Source organism: Dendropsophus ebraccatus, chromosome 3 (genome assembly GCF_027789765.1).
Source record: "Dendropsophus ebraccatus isolate aDenEbr1 chromosome 3, aDenEbr1.pat, whole genome shotgun sequence".
Taxonomy (NCBI): domain Eukaryota; kingdom Metazoa; phylum Chordata; class Amphibia; order Anura; family Hylidae; genus Dendropsophus; species Dendropsophus ebraccatus.
This window is the reverse complement of record NC_091456.1, coordinates 46,515,875-46,536,657: the sequence shown is the minus strand read 5'-3', so window position 1 is coordinate 46,536,657 and position 20,783 is coordinate 46,515,875. Positions and strand designations below refer to the sequence as shown.

The 20,783-nt window shown below is 47.9% G+C and overlaps 2 protein-coding genes across 4 annotated transcripts in view; one reads left to right on the top strand and one right to left on the bottom strand.

The window, feature by feature from the left end:
* Window positions 1–20,783, bottom strand: part of GMPR2 (guanosine monophosphate reductase 2) — a 35,297-nt gene that overhangs the window by 13,207 nt on the left and 1,307 nt on the right. The window contains exon 2 of one of the 3 annotated variants that reach the window (XM_069961667.1): window positions 5,332–5,388. The gene's annotated coding sequence lies outside the window, so the exon portion shown is untranslated. Of the gene's footprint in view, window positions 1–14; window positions 114–5,331; window positions 5,395–20,783 lie in introns of those variants that run through there. The other 2 variants (XM_069961668.1, XM_069961666.1) reach the window with 2 other exon arrangements.
* Window positions 81–6,952, top strand: NEDD8 (NEDD8 ubiquitin like modifier). The gene is made up of 4 exons (XM_069961669.1): window positions 81–190; window positions 2,839–2,886; window positions 3,345–3,427; window positions 6,689–6,952. The coding sequence occupies exons 1-4, from the start codon at window positions 173–175 to the stop codon at window positions 6,771–6,773; spliced, it is 234 nt and encodes a 77-aa protein (XP_069817770.1). The 5' UTR covers window positions 81–172; the 3' UTR covers window positions 6,774–6,952.

Genomic DNA, 20,783 nt, shown 5'->3' with positions numbered 1-20,783 from the left:
AGCGGTATACACACCTATGGCTTTATCTACACCTATGGAGCGAGAAACGAGCGCAGTGACGTCACACCTGTCACTGGTAACTTCCTGTCACCTGACCCTCGACACCGGAAGTGAATCCGCTTAGAGGAAGGCTCGGGTGCGCGGTTCTGAGTGATACACAGTCGCCGCCAGGATGCTGATTAAAGTGAAGGTTGGTTGCGGCTTCTATCACCGCGGGAGTGGCCTGTATACCGGCGGGGAGCCCGATACTATGGCTGGGGGAGGGGGAGAGAAGGTGCCGGCTCTACCGGGTGATGGCGACCACATGCAGCCTGGGCTTGTAGCGAGGCGGCATCCATTGGCAGGAAGCAGCAGCAGCCAGGATAACCAGTGCCCGGTGTGGTCATATAGGATGGCTGTAGTTTGCTTCTGTATTGTAGAGATTGAGCTCAGCTCCCTGTATGATGGCATGGGCTCCCCGTATGATGGCAATGGGCTCCCCGTATGATGGCATGGGCTCCCCGTATGATGGCAATGGGCTCCCCGTATGATGGCAATGGGCTCCCCGTATGATGGCAATGGGCTCCCCGTATGATGGCATGGGCTCCCCGTATGATGGCAATGGGCTCGCCGTATGATGGCAATGGGCTCGCCGTATGATGGCAATGGGCTCCCCGTATGATGGCAATGGGCTCCCCGTATGATGGCAATGGGCTCCCCGTATGATGGCAATGGGCTCCCCGTATGATGGCAATGGGCTCGCCGTATGATGGCAATGGGCTCGCCGTATGATGGCAATGGGCTCCCCGTATGATGGCAATGGGCTCCCCGTATGATGGCAATGGGCTCCCCGTATGATGGCAATGGGCTCCCCGTATGATGGCAATGGGCTCCCCGTATGATGGCAATGGGCTCCCCGTATGATGGCAATGGGCTCCCCGTATGATGCCATTGCTCGCTGTATGGCGGCAGGGCTCGCCATACAGCGTGTTAGCTGAACGTGTTAGCTGAATTTCCCAATAAACCTTATAGAAAGCCATCCATCAGCGGCGGCAGCCATAGTATAAGGGGCCATCACCCAGCCCTTGGCACTATTACCCGGTCCCGAATAGATCATAAATGGGGTGCTGGCCAAGCACATACAGTGCACCCCATTCATTCACTCTGTCCATGTGATTGCTGGGCTCCAAGGGGTTAATCCCTATACTGGGGACTGGAGGATTTTTTTTTTAAAGAACCAGCTCACACAGCACACGCTCCCTATCACTATGGTGTATGAATCACTCTGCAACGCTGCAGCATGTTAGTGACGTCATAAGAATAAAACCAACCTGGCTCTGAGATGCTGGAGCTGTTTCCCCCCGGAAGCTTCTAACCGACTCCGCCAGCCCTGATTGATCGATCTCTTCCTATATCCAGACTGGGAGAGCTCTATTACTCCAGGGAGAAGTAGTAGTAGGAGACCACCCTAATGACTCAGAGCCCCTTCCGGACCAGCATTATAATGGGGATAGGTCTGAAACACTGCAGCATTTTATAGTGACAGGTACACGCTTGTATTTAAGAATCCCTTTAAGGGTATAAACCCACACACCATATATGCAGCGTATTTACTGCACAAATACGCAGCAGATTAGATCTAAATAACTGAACACAGCATCAAATCTTCATCAAATCTGCTGCGTATTTGCTGCGTATACGGTGTGTGGGTTTGTACCCTTCGGGTGGAATAACACTTGGTGTAAAAAAAAAAAAAAAGCAGTATTAGCATGGATGACTGCTACGGCCAGGTCCAAACTTCATAATCACATGGTTTACATCATACAATCACTGGACAGATTTCATTTTTCAGGATTTCTATAAGAAATTTAATTCTGGATTCTGGACAGTTTTCAGATGCACACCCGGAGTTGTCTGGAATTCTGGATGCCCCCATAGGGTTTTATGGGGCACATGTCCTATAATTTCCGGGCCTATTTTCCATTAAAACAAAAAATCCTGGAGGGGGTGAGTGCCCAATAGAACCCTATGGGTCAGGAAATCTATAAATTAGTTCAGGAAACAACTGTATCTAGTCCTTCAACTAAGTAAAGGCTTACACTGTGACATTGCAGTAGGATAGGGTTACATCATGCTTAGCACAGGTTTTTTTTTATCCATTCATTCATTCATTCATTCATTCATTCATTCACAGCAGACCGAGAGCTAACTCTGCATTACAAAGTAGGCAATCGTCACATGGAAAACCCATATAACTTTATGCAAATTAAATTTAAAGGGGTTATCCAGCGAAAATATTTTTCTTTCAAATCAACTGATTTCAGAAAGTTATATAGAATTGTAATTTACTTCTATTTAAAAATGTCAAGTCTTTCCATACTTATCAGCTGCTGTATGTCCTGCAGGAAATGTTGTTTTCTTTTTAGTCTGACTCACTGCTCTGTACTGACATCCCTGGCCGAGACAGGAACTGTCCAGAGCAGCAGCAAATCCCCATAGAAAACCTCTCCTGCTCTGGACAGTTCCTGTCTCGACCAGGGATGTTGGCAGAGAGCGCTGTGTCAGACTGAAAAGAAAACATTTCCTGCCGGACATACAGAAGCTGATAAGTATGGGTAAACTTGATATTTTTAAATAGAAGTAAATTACAACTCTATATAACTTTCTGAAAACATTTATTTAAAAAGAAAAAAAAGATTTTCGCTGGACAACCCCTTCAATTTCTCACCATAGACACTCAAGTTGTGGATCTGACTGCTCGTTACTGATTGGCCGTACTTTTCTTTTTCTTTAATTTTCTTTCCTGTTTGTTGAGCTCTTTATGGTCATATGTTTAATGATTTGCTATTGTCTTTCTAGACGCTGACTGGGAAGGAGATAGAAATTGATATTGAACCCACTGACAAGGTATTGCACCAAGTTATTTCCATTTATGGTGTCTGTCACTCATAGGGCAGGGATCCCAAACCAATCCTAGGAGATATAATTGTATGCCCTGACCAGTACAATATCTACATATCATGGTGCAATGGCATCCTCATTGATGAAAATCCATGCCAAATTTTAAAAACCAAACAAAAAAGAATGGAACTCTTTCTCCGGACCAGCAGGAAGCGCTGGCTCAGCCGATATCTGGTTAGGGCAGGTCTTTAATCTTCATCGTTATGCTGCTCTGAGACCAGCCTTGCGGTATTTTTGGCACAGTACAGTCTACTTATGCTCTAAGCGTGCAACAGTTTTCTTGTCTTTTTTTTTTTTTTTCCAGTTCTAAATTTTATTCAGTGTTTTTTTTTAAAAAAATTACAACAGGCGCAAATCACATTTCACCCTGCACCGGTTTTCATTAAATAATGTATCTTCTGTAGGTGGAAAGGATTAAAGAACGAGTGGAAGAAAAGGAGGGAATTCCTCCACAACAGCAGAGGCTTATCTATAGTGGAAAACAGATGTAAGTAATAATAATATATTTATTTGTATAGCGCTTTCCAGTACAGATGCATTTACATTATCAGATGTGTACTGTACTGTAGGTCCTTTTACATGAGGATTTTTTGCTGGCAGGAACCCTCGCTGCCAGTAATCATCCCGTGTAAAAGGGCCAGCGTTTATCAGCTGATTGCATCCTCAGCAGTGAGACTCTAACCGATCTAAACTTTTGACAGATCTGTCAGAACTTAACCCCTTAAGGACCGCGGGCGTATATTTACGCCCTGCGCTCGTTAAAGGAGTTCACAGCAGGGCCGTCGGCGACCCCGCTCTGAACCACCACAATCCCGGGTGCCGCATGTAGCCCGGGACCGCGGCTATTAGCTGGCACGGTCCGATCGCTGTACCCGCTAATAAGGTATTCAAAGTTGATAGCTGCATCCGATTACCTTATGCAGCCGTTCCCTAGTGTCTAGTGGGATGGATCGCTCCTCTGGGACGTTGTCCCGGAGGAGCGATCCACACATTCTGCTTCGGCCGGGCCCAGCGCCGTAATGGCACTGATCCTGACTCGGCCTTCTGTTGCTTCCAGCTGCAGCAACCCGAACTATTAATTAATCACATTCCTGATCTCGCACGGTGTAAAAAGTGTAAAATTGTGCATTTTTGGTCGCATCAAATCCAGAAAAATTGTAATCAAAAAGTCGCATATGTGCAATCAAGGTACCGATAGAAAGAACACATCATGCCGCAAAAAATGACACCTCACACAGCCCCATAGACCAAAGGATAAAAGCGCTATAAGCCTGGGAATAGAGCGATTTTAAGGAACATATATTTGTTAACAATGGTTTGAATTTTTTACAAGCCATCACATAATATAAAAGTTATACATGTTACATATCATTGTAATCGTAACTACTTGTCGAACATATATAACAAGTCAGTTTTACCCCAGGGCAAACGGCTTAAAAACAAATATCCCCCAAATAATTGAAATGCGTGTTTTACCACACATTTATTTTTTTTCTGGTTTTGCAGTGTACTTTATGAAAAAATTCAACCTGTCATTGCAAAGTACAATTAGTGGCGCAAAAAATAAGGGCTCATGTGGGTTTCTAGGTGAAAAATTGCAAGTGCTATGGCCTTTTAAAGGGGTTGTCCGGCGAAAAAAAATTATTCACAGAATAACACACATTACAAAGTTATACAACTTTGTAATGTATGTTATGTCTGTGAATGGCCCCCTTCCCCGTGTCCCACCACCCCCACCCGTGTACCCGGAAGTGTGGTGCGCTATACATTACCTGTCGCGTGCCGACCACGGTCTCCGATCGTCAGCAGTGACGTCTTCTTCGGGAGCTTGGCGGATCTTCCCGAGTGCCGGCCGCCCTCTGCAGCGTCATCCGAAGCTCAGCCGCGATTGGCTGAGCATAACTGTGCTCAGCCAATCGCGGCTGAGCAGCTGATGACGTGGCCGCGTCATCAGCCGCTCAGCCGCGATTGGCTGAGCACAGTTATGCTCAGCCAATCGCGGCTGAGCTTCGGATGACGCTGCAGAGGGCGGCCGGCACTCGGGAAGATCCGCCAAGCTCCCGAAGAAGACGTCACTGCTGACGATCGGAGACCGTGGACGACACGACATGCGGTGAGTATAATGCACCACACTTCCGGGTCTAGCGTGGGTGGGGGGAAACACGGGGAAGGGGGCCATTCACAGACATAACATACATTACAAAGTTGTATAACTTTGTAATGTGTGTTATTCTGTGAATAATTTTTTTTCGCCGGACAACCCCTTTAAGCACAAGGAGAAAAAATAAAAGTGCAAAAAATGAAATTGGCCCGGTCCTTAAGGGGTTAAATTACAGTAACGCTTTAAAGGGGAACTATCAACAGGTTAGACATATCTAATGTGTCACATACCTTCCTCCTCTGTGCTGGTCCCGCGCTGTCAGTCGGTGTAATCTTCGGCTAGGAGCGCTGCATATAAGCACAGATATGTGGTCAGTGCCCAGACGTGTACAATCACAAATGAAGGCATGAAGGCATGAAGGCAAAGCCCCTGGATTCCGGGGTATTCATACAGAAGAAAAGACCAGATTCCTTCAGCTCTCTTAAAATTCATACATTTATTGTTACAACTCTTTTAGAAACAACCTATGGGTTTCGAACCTGTCCAGTTCTTATTCATGGGATAACGGGTAACGTCACCGTAGCGAAACGCGTCAGTTGCTTTTAAAGAATTGCAACAATAAATGTATGAATTTTAAGAGAGCTAAAGGAATCTGGTCTTTTCTTCTGTAGGAGCGCTGCCCCACCCCGTCAGTGTCATCCAGCCTGCCTGCTCCATTAATAATAAGTGTAGCTGGCGGGCTGCATGACTGTGGGGTTGAGGCAGTCGTCCTAACAGTACTCCTGGCAGAAGATTACGCCTACTAACAGTGCGTGACTGGCATTGGGGAGAAAGATAAGACACATTGCTTCCTCCTCAGCGTCCCAGGCGCTATAGGGGGCTATCAGCAGGTTAGATTTGCTGACCTGCTGATAGTTTCCCTTGAAGGATCCTTTTACACAGCTTTGGTATCACATATGCAGGGCTGCATCACTAGATCATTTGTGCTTTCCTTCACTTCCATCATTGTTGGCATCATATCCTCCATTTACACAAGGAGATATTCTGCAGACTATTACATGGCCTGATATTGAGGAGGAAGCGTGCATCCTCCCCGTTCCCAGCTGCACTGTCTGACCTATTATACGCACAGATATCGAGAAGACATCTATAGACCACCCAGACGATCTAAAGATTGCTCGGGGGGGTCCATAGAAGAAAGCAGTGGTTGCAATCAGGATTTTAGAACATTTCTAGAACAAGACAGCAATCAGCCGACTTGCGTGTCGGATGATCGTTATGTGTAACTGGGTTCTTACACTGATTTTTAGGCCTCCATATAAGATGCAGTCAGCTGATAAAGGACCCTGATCCTGTCCCAATCCCTGGCTGCTACCGTTCCCAAGATGCCATTGGTCCTCACTTTAGGGAGTGAAAACTAGAATGGAAAGATTAAAATCCTTCTGTTTTGGTTCCACTTCTGGCTTTAGCTAAAACTACTGACTAGTGAGTAAAGTACTAACATATAATTAATATCTATGTATGACTGTGATTAATTGGTATATTAGTAAAAAGGAAGCCACTGGTGAAACCACCACGAGAGAATGTATAAAAAATCAATTTGCATATAAAATTAAATTAAATTTTGTTAGTATTTTTTTATCTTAGGAATGATGAAAAGACCGCTTCAGACTATAAGATCCAAGGAGGTTCAGTGCTACATTTGGTACTTGCGCTTAGAGGGGGTTGCTGAGAGACCACCAAGTTTTCTATGCAGTCCTTTATAAGTTTCAGCTGTCGAGGTACCGCATCCCAGGGGTCCTGCGGTTGTAGGACTGTTATCTCCAAACCTCTGCCAGCTTGTTTGTATAATAATGAGATTGTGTTGTTGTGTTATGTTTGTTTGCCCTGAAATAAATGCTCCTCCAAATATTCTCCCTGTCAGTTGCTTGTATGATAGGCTGACTCTGATGGTGTTTCAATGGTGCGTTTATACAGAGAGATTTATATGACAGATTTTTTAAGCTAAAGCCAGGAACAGACTATAAACATTCATAAAAGAGCAGTATGTGACCATGCTCCTGCCTTGGCGTCATCTTCTGAGCCTGTATATGTCTGTGGTCACATGCTTCTCTATGCTTGGCAATCTCACGGACAGGATTGCCATTCAGCATACAGAGCAGGACAGCACAGGCTGAAGGAGGGGTGTCTGATATCAGAGCTATGAAGCATAATTGGACCTACTATCAGTAAGTGCATTGCCGTCATTGTAAAATAATGGACTTTAATTTGAAAACAATGGCTGTTATTTTGCATTAAAAAGCGTTGTGTGAACATACGATAAACAAATTTCCATCCACAGCTTCTTAGAATCAGATAACTTTTATTGAGACATCACAAAAATCTAACAAACAAAAACAAAGCTAAAAACACGCCGACACATTGCAGGGTCAGAACCCCTTAAAGGGGTTGTCCAGCAAAAATCTTTTTCTTTCAAATCAACTGATATCAGAAAGTTATATAGATTTGTAATTTATGTTCAATCTATTTTTATTTATAAGATTGGTTCACAAAGCAAACAATCGACCGAAGTCATATAAACCCAATACAGAAAGACACATTAGATTCCATAAAACCATTTCGTGGCACCGACACACCGAGGCGTAGCCGGAACTCACCCTTAAACGTATGTGTCCGTTTTCTTAAACCAAAATACCAACTTATGAAGAAACTTCAAAACCTTAACAAGGTATACACTAATATGCATTAATGCACAAAAATTTTGATCATGGAATGCAGGATCCCCATCATGGGGAACAGAAGGCCTGTTTCTCGTTGGGTAGCGGGCAGAACCCCAAATTGAAAGAGTAGAAAGGAAAGAAAGAAAAATAGATGAAAAAGCACATGCACGACTCACAACATAGAACAAGAAACAACACACAAAAAAAAAAAAAAAAAAAGGGGGGGGGGGGGGTAGGGGGGAGTACACGAGGAAGGGAAGGGGGAACAGGAAACTGAACAAAGGATGTGGTCAAAGGTAGGCCAGAAAGAAGTTCCAGGGAAACTCCAGAGACGTCACCGCAATAAGGCCTGAAAGTCGGCGGACTCCATGAAAAGTCGCCACGGAAGCCATACCGCATCAAATTTGGGAGACCTATCATGTTGTTCAGCCACTAACTCCTCCATGCGCCCTATTTCGCCCAGCTCTGCCACCCACTCTATAAGAGAGGGCACAGTAGTCGTTTTCCAATGGCGTGGGATTACCATCCTAGCCGCTGTCAGCATGTGTCTCAGCATACCCTTTTTTATCTGTGACAAAGACCCCGGAATCAGGGATAGTAATGCTACTTGAGGAGTGTTAGAGATGTTCCTCTTGGAGTACTCCTTGTAGATTCGGAAGATTCCATCCCAAAAAGCTTTAATCAATGGGCATCCCCACCATACATGTAGCAACGAGCCCCTGTCGGACAAGCATCTCCAACACTGATCAGAGGCTGTCGGATACATTTGGTGTAAACGAGTGGGACAATAGTACCATCTCGTTACAATTTTATAGTTCTTTTCTTTGGCCTTCACGGCCTGAGATAAGCCGTGAGTCAATGTACAAATTTTCAGGCGCGCCTTCTGTTCAAGTCCGAGACCCAAGTCCCGTTCCCAGGCTGAAAAGAAAGGCGGTGGTTCATCATTGCCAAGGCGCAATAATATTTTGTAGAGTAAGGACAAAGAATGGGGTACAGTTGCGGGAGCATTAAACAGATCGTCAAAACTAGAGCTGTCAGTAGAATATGATGATCCGCTAAATAGTGAACGGAAGAAAGATTGCACCTGTTCCAACTCCAACCAGGAGATTCGACAACCTGGTGTCCTTGCTTCGAAAAAGCTAAGATCAGGTATTGCACCACCACAGACCACATCTCGAAGTCGCGGGGGAGTTATCATGTAGATTTGTAATTTACTTCTATTAAAAAAAAAAAATCTCAAGTCTTCCCATACTTATTAGCTCCTATATGTCATGCAGGAAATGTTGTTTATTTTCAGCCTAACACACTGCTCTCTGCTGACATCTCTGGCCAAGACAGGAACTCTGTTTTATATGAATCCCCATAGAAAACCTCTCCTGCTCTGGACAGTTCCTGTCTCGGCCAGAGATGTCAGCAGAGAGCACTGTCAGACTGAAAATAAAACATTTCCCTCTCACCCTCTCACCCTCGCACCCATGGAGAGGTCCACCTCCAGCTCCTCTGGACAGGAAACAGTTCACTGGATCCATAAAAGAAGAGACCGCCCCTTCATCGCCAGTTCTGTTTCCTGTCCCTTGGAGCAGGAGGTGGTTCTCCCCTGGACATCCCCTTTAATCATGGCACATACATACAGGTAATGGCTAACTTTTAAATGCATAGGATGTGATGTCTTGTGCAGAAAAACACGCCCCATAGAGTAAGGGGGAACAACTGATCCAAGTAAGTCACATGGCTAGTTACAATACAGATATATGAAATTTACAAAAATATAATATAAAACACACAAATACCAAAGAATCATAATAAATAATCTCAGTAGCTATAGAATAAGGGTCCTTTTACACAGAAAGATTATCTGCCAAAGATTTGAAGCCAAAGCCAGGAACAGACTATAAACAGAGATCAGGTCATAAAGGTAAGCCTGAGATTTCTCCTCTTTTCAAATCCATTCCTGGCTTTGGCTTCAAATCTTTGGCAGATAATCTGCCAGATAATCTTTCTGTGTAAATGGACCCTAAATCAGATTTGTAAATAAACCCTTTCGGAAATCTGGTGTTAAGATTAAGGATCCACAGTACTTCCCCCTCCCCCCCCCCCCCTCCACACACACCATTTCGGTCTATTAACCCTTTCAATAGCAGATATTGTTAAGCCTCTTAGGGTACTATTAGACGGGCCGATAATAAATGTAAATAAGCGCCGGTTGGCACTCGTTTACAGGGCCTATTACACGACCCTATTATCGTTTAGCAAGGATTGCAGGCACATCGTTACCGATGTCCTTGCAGCCCTTGCTAAACTGGTATACATTACCTATGCCGGGTTCAGGGCTCCTTCTGCTCTTCTCTCCGGGTCCTGCGCGCTGCAGCTTCAGAGCGGTCTGTCTTAGTTGACAGGCCACTCAGCCAATCTCTTGCCGTGGCGGTCCTGGCCTGTGATTGGCTGAGTGGCCGTCAGCTAAGACATGCCGCTGTAAAGCTGCAGCGCGCAGGACCCGGGGAGAAGAGGAGCAGAAGGAGCCCTGGACCACGGATAGGTAATGTATTCTTTTGCAAATCGTTAGCCACCCGCCGCGCACCGCTATTACACGTAGCAATGTGTGGTCGGTGGCTGACAATTATAGGTCTGAATCTATATCAATGATCAGCCGATGACAACGATCATTGGCTGATCGTTGTGTTTATTACACAGAACGATAATCGGCCGGATAGGGCCGATTATCGTTCCGTGTAATAGTACCCTTAGATCACCTCCATGGCATTCAGCAAAATGCCTAGAAAAGCTAGATAATGAGCGAAAATTGTTAGATGTAATAGATGTTCATATATCTCTCAGGAGTTCCCCAATACGGGTTTTGAGCTTCCTGATATTTGATTCCACATACTGGAATTCAAACTCAGTGCAGTGTGCAACATTCACTTTGTGTGGAATTGCAGTTAAAGAAGCAGTTCACTTTTTTTTTTCGCCCCCCCGGGTAGCCGCTGTCAAGTATACTTACAGAAGATGATCGGTGTCCCGTTCCCGTCGGTCAGTTCTGTCCCGCGGTACCGTTTACATTGGGCGTGCGCTCACTTCCGCCGGCGCTGTGACTCCTCTTCTCTCCCTTGTCATTTGAACGCCGGAAGTCACGCGCTTCCATAGAGAATGCATGGAAGCGAGTGACTTCCGGCGTATAATCACTGGTCAGGGAAGAGGACTCGCAGCAGCCGGCGGAAGTGAGCGCGCGCCCGATGTGAACGGCACCGCGGGACGGAACCTGACGCTAATATTGCTGGGTAAAAGTAGTTTGCCCAATGTCTGGCCTCTTTGTGCAACGTACCTGATGCCTGTACTAAGCACCTGTTCACATTTGTAATCTTCCAAAAGTAACTGAACATACTTATTAATAATTCTACGAATCTCATTGAATTGTGGACAATAATTAATGGAAAAAGTGATAGGTTTAGCAGAACTCTGTACAAAGTCCACATTAGATTTCCCATCAATGAGATGAGTAGATTCCACATTAGATTGAGGAACCAGTACAGTATCATGTGCCCTATCTTATAGGTGATATGATCTATTTTTTTGCTCAGCTATATTTCTAGCCCTGTGTATTAGATGGATCTTGTACCCTCTGGCAAGAAGTCTTTCTTATTTAACCGCATTGTCTAAATAGATTGCATGACAGGAGCAGTTACAAATAAGACGGATAAACTCCCCAACTGGGAGGGTCCTAGTAACAGGGGGTGGGTGGCTACTCCTGGCATGCAAAACACCATTGCCAGCGGTGGGTTTACGGTATAGGCATGTTTCTATCTTACAGCCCAGAAAAGCTATAGACTCTACTTCAAACTGAGAAATGAAATGAAGATTTAATGTATTACCTTTAAGGCAACAAACAAAATTTAGGGCCTTATTCTCAGACCCTTGCCATAGTAGGAGGAGGTTGTTGATATAGTGCCCATGCCAGGTTATACAACCTAAAAATGGGTTATGGGCCCTATACAGGACGACCTCCTCCCAGTAGGCCATGTAGATGTTAGCCAAAGATGGTGAGAAACTGGCACCCATAGGGCAGCCAAGGATCTGGAGATAAAAATCATCTAGGAACTGAAAAAATTATTTGAGAGCAGAAAGGGCTTGACCATTAGAATGTAATCTGATACATTTTTACTGTAATTACTGTATTTCCAAATATGGTAAGTAAGCGCATGAAGTATAACGTGACAACGTCACAAGATAACCACGACAAATTGTTCATGACAGGTAGTTTTTGAACACTGGCCAACAGACTTTTGCTATCTCTCACGTAGCCCATTGTCCGTGTGGCCAGAGGCTGAAGAAAACTATCCAGCCAAATGCATAGTCTCTCCTGGAGGGACCCTATACCAGAGACGATAGGGCATAGAGGTGGGGGGAACAGATTTTTGTGTGTTTTCGTTAAGGCATGTACCCCCAACTTTACACCTTTTTCTTAGCTTTGTTTTTGATTGTTTGATTTTTGTGACGTCTCAATAAAAGTTATCCAATTATGAGAAGCTGTGGATGGAAATTAGTTATTGTGGATTTACCAGGTTGTGGCCCGCAGTATGATGGCCTTAGTCTATGTTCCCACACAGTATTTTTGCTCAATATTTAGCAACCAAAACCAGGAGTGGATTGAAAACACAGGCTATGCTCACACACTGTCAAAATTGAGTGGATGGACATCATTTAATGGCAAATAATTACCGTTATTTTAAAATGTCCATCCCTGCAATTTCAACAGTGTGTGAACATAGCTTTTTTGTGTTTTAAGTCCACTCCTGGTTTTTGTTGCAAACAGGACTATGGAGTCGGAGTTTGAGTCGGAAAAAACCTCTGCCCTCAGTGTGGTGTTTTCTCTCTGGGAGAAGATTGTGTGTTTTCCTTCAGTGTTCTATGGCTGCAGGTGTGTGTGTGTGTGTGTGTGTGCGTGTGTGTGTGTGTGTGTGCGCGCGCGCGCGCGCTATGGCTGCAGCAGGTTGTGTGTGTATGCTATGGCTGCAGCTGGCTGTGTGTATCAGTGTGTGTGTGTGTGTGTGTGTGTGTGTGTGCTATGGCTGCAGAAGGCTGTGTGTGTATGCTATGTTTGTAGCAGGCTGTGTGTGTGTGCTATTGCGTGCCCCCACAGTGCTCCTCAACACCACTATGTGTGACCCCTCTATATTACTATGGCTGACCCCTCTGTATCACAGGTATCTGGCATTGTTAGCAGTGTTTCTTTAAGTATGGTGAATATTTAGTTAGAAACATAGAAGACTGTCAGCAGGAAAAGACCACCTGCTCCATCTAGTCTAGTTGTGAGTAGTTCAGGACATAGAGGCTGGAGACTTGCTGCATCCACTGCACACACAGGAGAAGCTGCTTTATATACAGTATTCCTTTATTTCCTCAGAAGTTGCACCAGGATCATGTAGGACATTAGGGAGAAGCTGCTGAGCCAGTGTGATAAATAACTCCCCTGGTATCTAATCGGCCATTTATGAAGGAGCAGAAGTCTGAGTCGGTCCTGATAAAATTCAGGAGTCGGAGTTGGAGTCGGTCCTGATAAGATTCAGGAGTCGGAGTTGGAGCTGCGGCTTACCGACTCCACAGCCCTGGTTGCAAAATACTGTGTGTGAACATAGCCTTAAAGGAAATTATTCAGCTGTAATTCATGTTCCAAACTATTAGGACGTGGAGACACACAGTACTTTTCATATAAAGCTTCCAGAATGTAGAAAAATGTGTCTCCTGACCTAACAGCTATCTAACAGTGTCTGTCAGCAGTTTGCAACGTTACCCTTTAAGGTGCCTAGACACTTTGAATAACTTTCGGTTGAACAACAGTTATTAGGAATAAGCGAATTTACAGTACTAGCGAAGTGCTTCGCTGGGCTCAGCCATCGGCCTGTCAGCCGGCTGCCTTTGAAATCTATGCTGTCCCTCTCTTGGTGCCTGGAAAAGCTAGATACAATCCTGGGAAACTTCTCCAAGTTTCCCAGGACTGGATCCAGCTCTTCCAGGCACCCAGAGAGAATCAGCACAGTTTAAAGGCAGCTAGTACTGTAAATTTGCTCATCCCTAACAGTTATCTGTCTGAGAACAAATGGGCAAGGCAGTGAAAATCCAGCACACCTGATCCCTATCTCCATAGTGGAGACAGTGGAAGCCCCCATACACTTGTACTGACAGTCAGTGGCAAGTTTGTCTGACTTTAGTGTAAAGTCCATGGGGACTGTTAGTGCAGTTTCCTCAAACCCTTTGACTTTTTAGCTACAGCAGAACTACAACTCTCATCAATCACAGGCTGTCTGGACATGATTGCAATTGTAGTCTTGCAATAGCTGGAAAGCCACAGGTTAAGGAGCTCTGCTTTAGTGTACAGCTAGGGAGGTCCCATTCACATGATGTGGTTGAAAACTGCATAATGCTAACTGTGTTTTGTTTTTTTTAAAACCCATTGTGCTCTGTCAGTTGTTGTTTTCCATGGCAACAGATTGTGGCGGGGAAAAAGGGCCAAAATACACAATGGGAGGTGTGTCAAGGTCAATGGGCGAGATTTATCAAACTGGTGTAAAGTAGAACTGGTTCAATTGCCCCTAGAAACCAATTAGATTCCACCTTTCATTTTCCAAAGTATCTTTGAGGAATGAAAGGTGGAATCTGATTGGTTGCTAGGGGCAACTGAGCCAGTTCGACTTTACACCAGTTTAATAAATCTCCCCCAATGTGTACAACTTAAGTCTGAGCAAAAACTTCTATACCTGTGAAACATGACCCAGACATAGTTATTGCTGACACTTGGGTTATACGGGGGAATCGTCTTTGTCTGTGCCAGTCCATGCACTGATAGGCTTCGTTCACACATCGTCTTTTTTTGGCCATTTAACGGCTCCCAAATAATGGCTTTTATTTCATAATGAAGGACGTTATTAGGACTCAAAATTACAGCCGCCCAATGGTCAAAAATAGACAGTGTTTGATCATAGCCGTAAAAGAAAACAAGTTAAATTGAAAAGCAAAGTAGACCAATAGGGTTACGACTCATTTTTTAGCAACCATTCAGATAAAAGCAACCTTTTTTCCCCTCTTTGTTCCAGATAGAAATAATACCCCACCCACACACACACTGTATTTATCATGTGATATAACAGATCTTAAAGTAGTTATCCAGCGTGGGGGCACTTTTTTGGGGGGACAGGGGAGGAGGTGGCTGAAATAAAAGAAGTCCACTTACCTCCCCGGTTCCAGCGGCGGGTCCCGCATCACGGCGCTCCGGTGCCCGGTTCCCGGACGCTTCCTGGTGTCTGCCGCCGCCCGAGACGCTATGTCTCAGGGCCGCTCAGCCACTCAGTGAAGGAGGCGGGATCCGAGGGGACTTCAAGGGGATGCGGGACCCGCCGCTGGAACCGGGGAGGTAAGTGGACTTCTTTTATTTCAGCCACCTCCTCCCCTGTCCCCCCAAAAAAGTGCCCCCACGCTGGATAACCCCTTTAAGATCTGTTATATCACATGATAAATACAGTGTGTGTGTGTGGGTGGGGTATTATTTCCATCTGGAACAAAGAGGGGAAAAAAGGTTGCTTTTATCTGAATGGTTGCTAAAAAAATGAGTCGTAACCTTATTGGTCTACTTTGCTTTTCAATTTAACTTGTTTTCTTTTACGGCTATGTTCAAACACTGTCTATTTTTGACCGTTGGGCGGCTGTAATTTTGAGTCCTAATAACGTCCTTCATTATGAAATAAAAACCATTATTTGGCAGCCGTTAAATGGCCAAAAAAAGACGATGTGTGAACGAAGCCTATCAGTGCATGGACTGGCACAGACAAAGACGATTCCCCCGTATAACCCAAGTGTCAGCAATAACTATGTCTGGGTCATGTTTCACAGGCATAGAAGTTTTTGCTCAGACTTAAGTTGTACACATTGGGGGATATAAGTGATATAACAGATCTTAAAGGGGTTATCCAGCGTGGGGGCACTTTTTGGGGGGGACCGGAGAGGAGGTGGCTGAAATAAAAGACGTAATTTTACCTCCCCGGTTCCAGTGGTGGGTCCCGCATCATGGCGCTCCGGTGCCCGGTTCCCGGCCATTTCCTGGTGTCTGACGCCGCCCGAGACGCTACGTCTCAGGGCCGCTCAGCCACTCAGTGAAGGAGGCGGGATCCGAGGGGACTTCAAACGGATCCCGCCTCCTTCACTGAGTGGCTGAGCGGCCCTGAGACGTAGCGTCTCGGGCGGCGTCAGACACCAGGAAGTGGCCGGGAACCAGGCACCGGAGCACCGTGATGCGGGACCCACCGCTGGAACCGGGGAGGTAAGTGGACGTCTTTTATTTCAGCCACCTCCTCCCCGGTCCCCCCCAAAAAGTGCCCCCACGCTGGAGCACCCCTTTAAGCTGCTATTGGAAATTACATCTCTTCAAATCAACATTCAACCTTTAGGTTACAAACACACTTGGCGGGTCTGCAGCGAGTCTCCATGCTGCGTTTTTGCAGCAAGACTCGCTGCAGATCCCGGCCCTATACTTTTAATGGCAGACAAACACGCAGCAGGGATGTACATCCCTGCTGCGAGTTTGTCTGCAGCCCACCCCATTAAACCCCCCGGCCGCCGGAGCTGATGCTTCACCTCATCCGGCGGTTCCCGATGTCTTCAGCAAGCCGGAGCGGGGACCAGGTGAAGTATATGCTCCAGCCAGCCGCCCGCATCCCCGGCCGCCCGATCGCACGCCCCCCCGCAGCACCGATCGCTCGCACGCCCCCCTGCAGCCCCAGCCGCCCGATCGCCCCCCCCCGATGGGGGCTGCAGGTGGGCGATCGGTGCTGCCGGGGGGCGATCGAGCGGCCGGGGCTGCAGGCGGGCGTGCGATCGGTGCTGCGGGGGGGGGGGGGGCGCGATCGGTTGGCCGGCTGGCTGGAGCATATACTTCACCTGGTCCCCGCTCCGGCTTGCTGAAGACATCGGGAACCGCCGGAGCCGGGATCAGGTGAAGTATCAGCTCCCGCGGCCGGGGGGTTAATGGGGTGGGCTGAAGACAAACTTGCAGCAGGGATGTACATCCCTGCTGCGTGTTTGTCTGCCATTAAAGTATAGGGCCGGGATCTGCAGCGAGTCTCGCTGCAAAAACGCAGCATGGAGACTCGCTGCAGACCCGCCAAGTGTGTTTGTAGCCTTAGGGTGCGTTCACACGTACAGGATCTGCAGCAGATTTGATGGCCCAGAATTGATTTGCTTTGAATATGCAGCTTCAAATCTGCGCCATCAAAATCTGCTGCAGATCCTGTACGTGTGAACGCCCCCTTAAAGAGCCCTGAAACATGACAGGGGGTTGTATGCCTAGCTAAGATCTCTGCCGGAAGGGAAAGTGACCCATCGATACACAGCTGGATTGGGGGTTATTGTCCCCTGTCAGTGCAGAGCAGGGTGCTTACTAGCTAGCAAACAGGCATTTGATGTGGGACTGAGAGGTAATGTTCCACTAGAACAGACCATAAGACTAGTGTATGTATAACTCATAAAACTAGAGATGTGTTTATCTATGTTTTCCAGGACTCCAACGTCGTCCTGACCTGACTTCAGCAAGTTCGAGTTGCAATCATCTCTACATAAAAAAAATTATTAGAAAAACAGATGCAAAGCAATAAGGAGACATGCTACCCTCTCTGTCCCACATCAAAGGCCTCACACCTGCCAGCCAGCACCCCAGCCAGTACTGAGGAGGGGCAAAAACCTCAAACGGCTGTACCGTGTATACCGCTAGTGCCGCTCCCGTGCACCGTGTATACAGCTAGTGCCGCTCTGTGCACCATGTTTACAGCTAGTGCCGCCTCGTGCACCGTGTATACAGCCAGTGCCGCCCTGTGCACCTTGTATACAGCTAGTGGCGCCCGTGCACCGTGTATACCGCTAGTGCCGCTCCCGTACACCGTGTATACAGCTAGTGCCGCTCTGTGCACCATGTTTACAGCTAGTGCCGCCTCGTGCACAGTGTATACAGCCAGTGCCGCCCTGTGCACCGTGTATACAGCTAGTGCCGCCCCGTGCACCGTGTATACCGCTAGTGCCGCCCCGTGCACCGTGTATACAGCTAGTGGCGCCCGTGCACTGTGTATACCGCTAGTGCCGCCCCGTGCACCGTGTATACAGCTAGTGCCACCCTGTGCACCGTGTATACAGCTAGTTCTGCCCCATGCACCGTGTATACAGCTAGTGCCGCCCCGTGCACCGTGTGTATACAGCTAGTGCCGCCCCGTGCACCGTGTATACAGTAATGCAGAGAGCAAGGTGCAGAACATACCCATTCACAGTTCACTGCCCATCCTGGATGCCGGCATTTGGCGGCATCCAGGACGGGCAGTGAACTGTGAATGGGTATGTTCTGCACCTTGCTCTCTGCATTACAGCACTTAGTCACCTTACCATAGATGGCTGATTTCTGTCACTACTTGGGCTTTAGAGCTACATAACTTGTTACATATGCCATCAGTATATGGTCTGGCTGTTTCTCATTAGTTTACAGCGTGGTGCGGCCTGTATCATTAGCAGGCCAGTTTCTAGGTAATTTTGACTACAGGGCGAATCTTCATAAAGCGCCCCCCCCCCCCCCCCCCCCCCCCAAGTGATTTATTTGGGTTGTTGCTAGAAAAAGCAGTGTGTGTTTTATGTCATAGTTACCCAACCTTTCTAAAGTCATACAGTAACTCACAGGTGACGTCTTCTTTGATCTGAGGCGTCACTTTCCTTTTCCTCTCCATCCGGCCCAGACCTCCATGATGATTTCTTGAAGCTACAATTCGTCTTTTCTGGACCTGCCAGACAAACATCTTAGGCTCCGCACTTTTACAACTTCCACTTTTTTGTGTCATGTGCAGTAAGGCTAGTAGCTATGTGGGTTGTCCCCTGTATATAGGACCCCCTGCTGTGCCTTCCAAATAGTAATAATGTCCTCTGCTGTGCCCCCATATAGTAATAATGCCCTCAGTGTGCCTTCCAAATAGTAATAATTCCTCCTCTGCTGTGCCTCCTATATAGAAATAATGCCTCCTGCTGGACCCACCATAGTAATAAAGTTCCCCTCCTGCCTGCAATTAACCTGACCGCCATTCCCAAATACACTACCCCACTTGACCCCCTCCACACACACACACTACCCCATCTGTATCCCATCCCCCCCACACACTATCACCTCTGACCCCCCCTCCTCCACACACTATCCCCCCTGACCCCCCTCCTCCATACATTATCCCCCCCTGACCCCCTCCTCCATACATTATCCCCCCCTGACCCCCCCTCCTCCTCCATACATGTCCCCCCTGACCCCCCTCCTCCTCCTACATTATCCCCCCTGACCCCCTCCTCCATACATTATCCCCCCCGACCCCCCCCTCCATACATTATCCCCCCTGATCCCCCCCCTCCTCCTCCATACATTATCCCCCCCTGACCCCCCCTCCTCCTCCATCCATATCCCCCTGACCCCCCCTTCATACATTATCCCCCCCTGACCCCCTTCATACATTATCCCCCCCTGACCCCACCCCCTTCATACATTATCCCCCCTGACCCCCCCTCATACATTATCCCCCCTGACCCCCCCCTCCATACATTATCCCCCCTGACCCCCCCCCCCCCCCCCATACATTATCCCCCCTGACCCCCCCCTCCTCCTCCATACATTATCCCCCCCTGACCCCCCCTCCTCCATACATTATCCCCCCTGACCCCCCTCCTCCATACATTATACCCCCTGACCCCCCTCCTCCATACATTATCCCCCCTGACCCCCCCCCCTCCTCCATACATTATCCCCCCCTGACCCCCCCTCCTCCTCCATACATTATACCCCCCTGACCCCCCTCCTCCATACATTATCCCCCCCTGACCCCCCCTCCATACATTATCCCCCCTGACCCCCCCCTCCACCCCCCCCATACATTATCCCCCCCTGACCCCCCCTCCTCCTCCATACATTATCCCCCCCTGACCCCTCCTCCTCCTCCTCCATACATTATCCCCCCCCTGACCCCCCCCCCCTCCTCCTCCTCCATACATTATCCCCCCTGACCCCCCCCCTCCTCCATACATTATCCCCCCCCTGACCCCCCCTCCTCCTCCTCCATACATTATCCCCCCCTGACCCCCCCCTCCTCCTCCATACATTATCCCCCCCTGACCCCTCCTCCTCCTCCTCCATACATTATCCCCCCCTGACCCCTCCTCCTCCTCCTCCATACATTATCCCCCCCCCCTGACCCCCCCCTCCTCCTCCTCCATACATTATCCCCCCCTGACCCCCCCTCCTCCTCCTCCATACATTATCCCCCCCTGACCCCCCCTTCTCCTCCATACATTATCCCCCCCCTGACCCCCCCCCCTCCTCCTCCATACCCCCCCCCCCCCCCCCCGACACACACACACACTTCCCCACTGGCTGCCTTCTCACCTCTCACCTGCGTCTGCGAGGTGAGTACTGCAGTGATAGTAGCGGCGCATCACCTACTGCCCGCCCGACATATCGACGTGTTCCTCCAATCAGAGCAGGGCAGTTGCGTGGAGCTCCCGCTCTGCACTGCGCTGATTGGATGAACACGTGCGGGCAGGAGGTGATGCGGAGAAACGGCCGGGGCAAGTCTTGAGCGCTCACATGTGAGCGCGGCAGCGGCAGACTGGGGTGGGGGGGCTGCCGGGCGCCCGGGTGACGGTCTGGGTGTGGGGGCGCTGGTGCGCTATCCAACCAAGGCTGTGTTAGGTCTCGGGGGTGCCACCAGCGCCCCCTAACTGTCCGCGCCCCGTGCCGTCGCCCGGCCCGCTGCAAGAAACGGCCCTGATCATTAGGTTACCTTGGCCTGCCCATACCTGTGGTGCTGTTTTCCACGTGTGGTTTTCTGAATTTTTTACTGCTAATCTGTTGTCATATTTTTAAACAATAAAAATTTTTGGGGATACTATTATCTAGTCCATGTTTACTTTAGTGACACACTACACATAAGGTCTTGTATTACTTATAGGATTATTATCGTTTTGAGACTGTG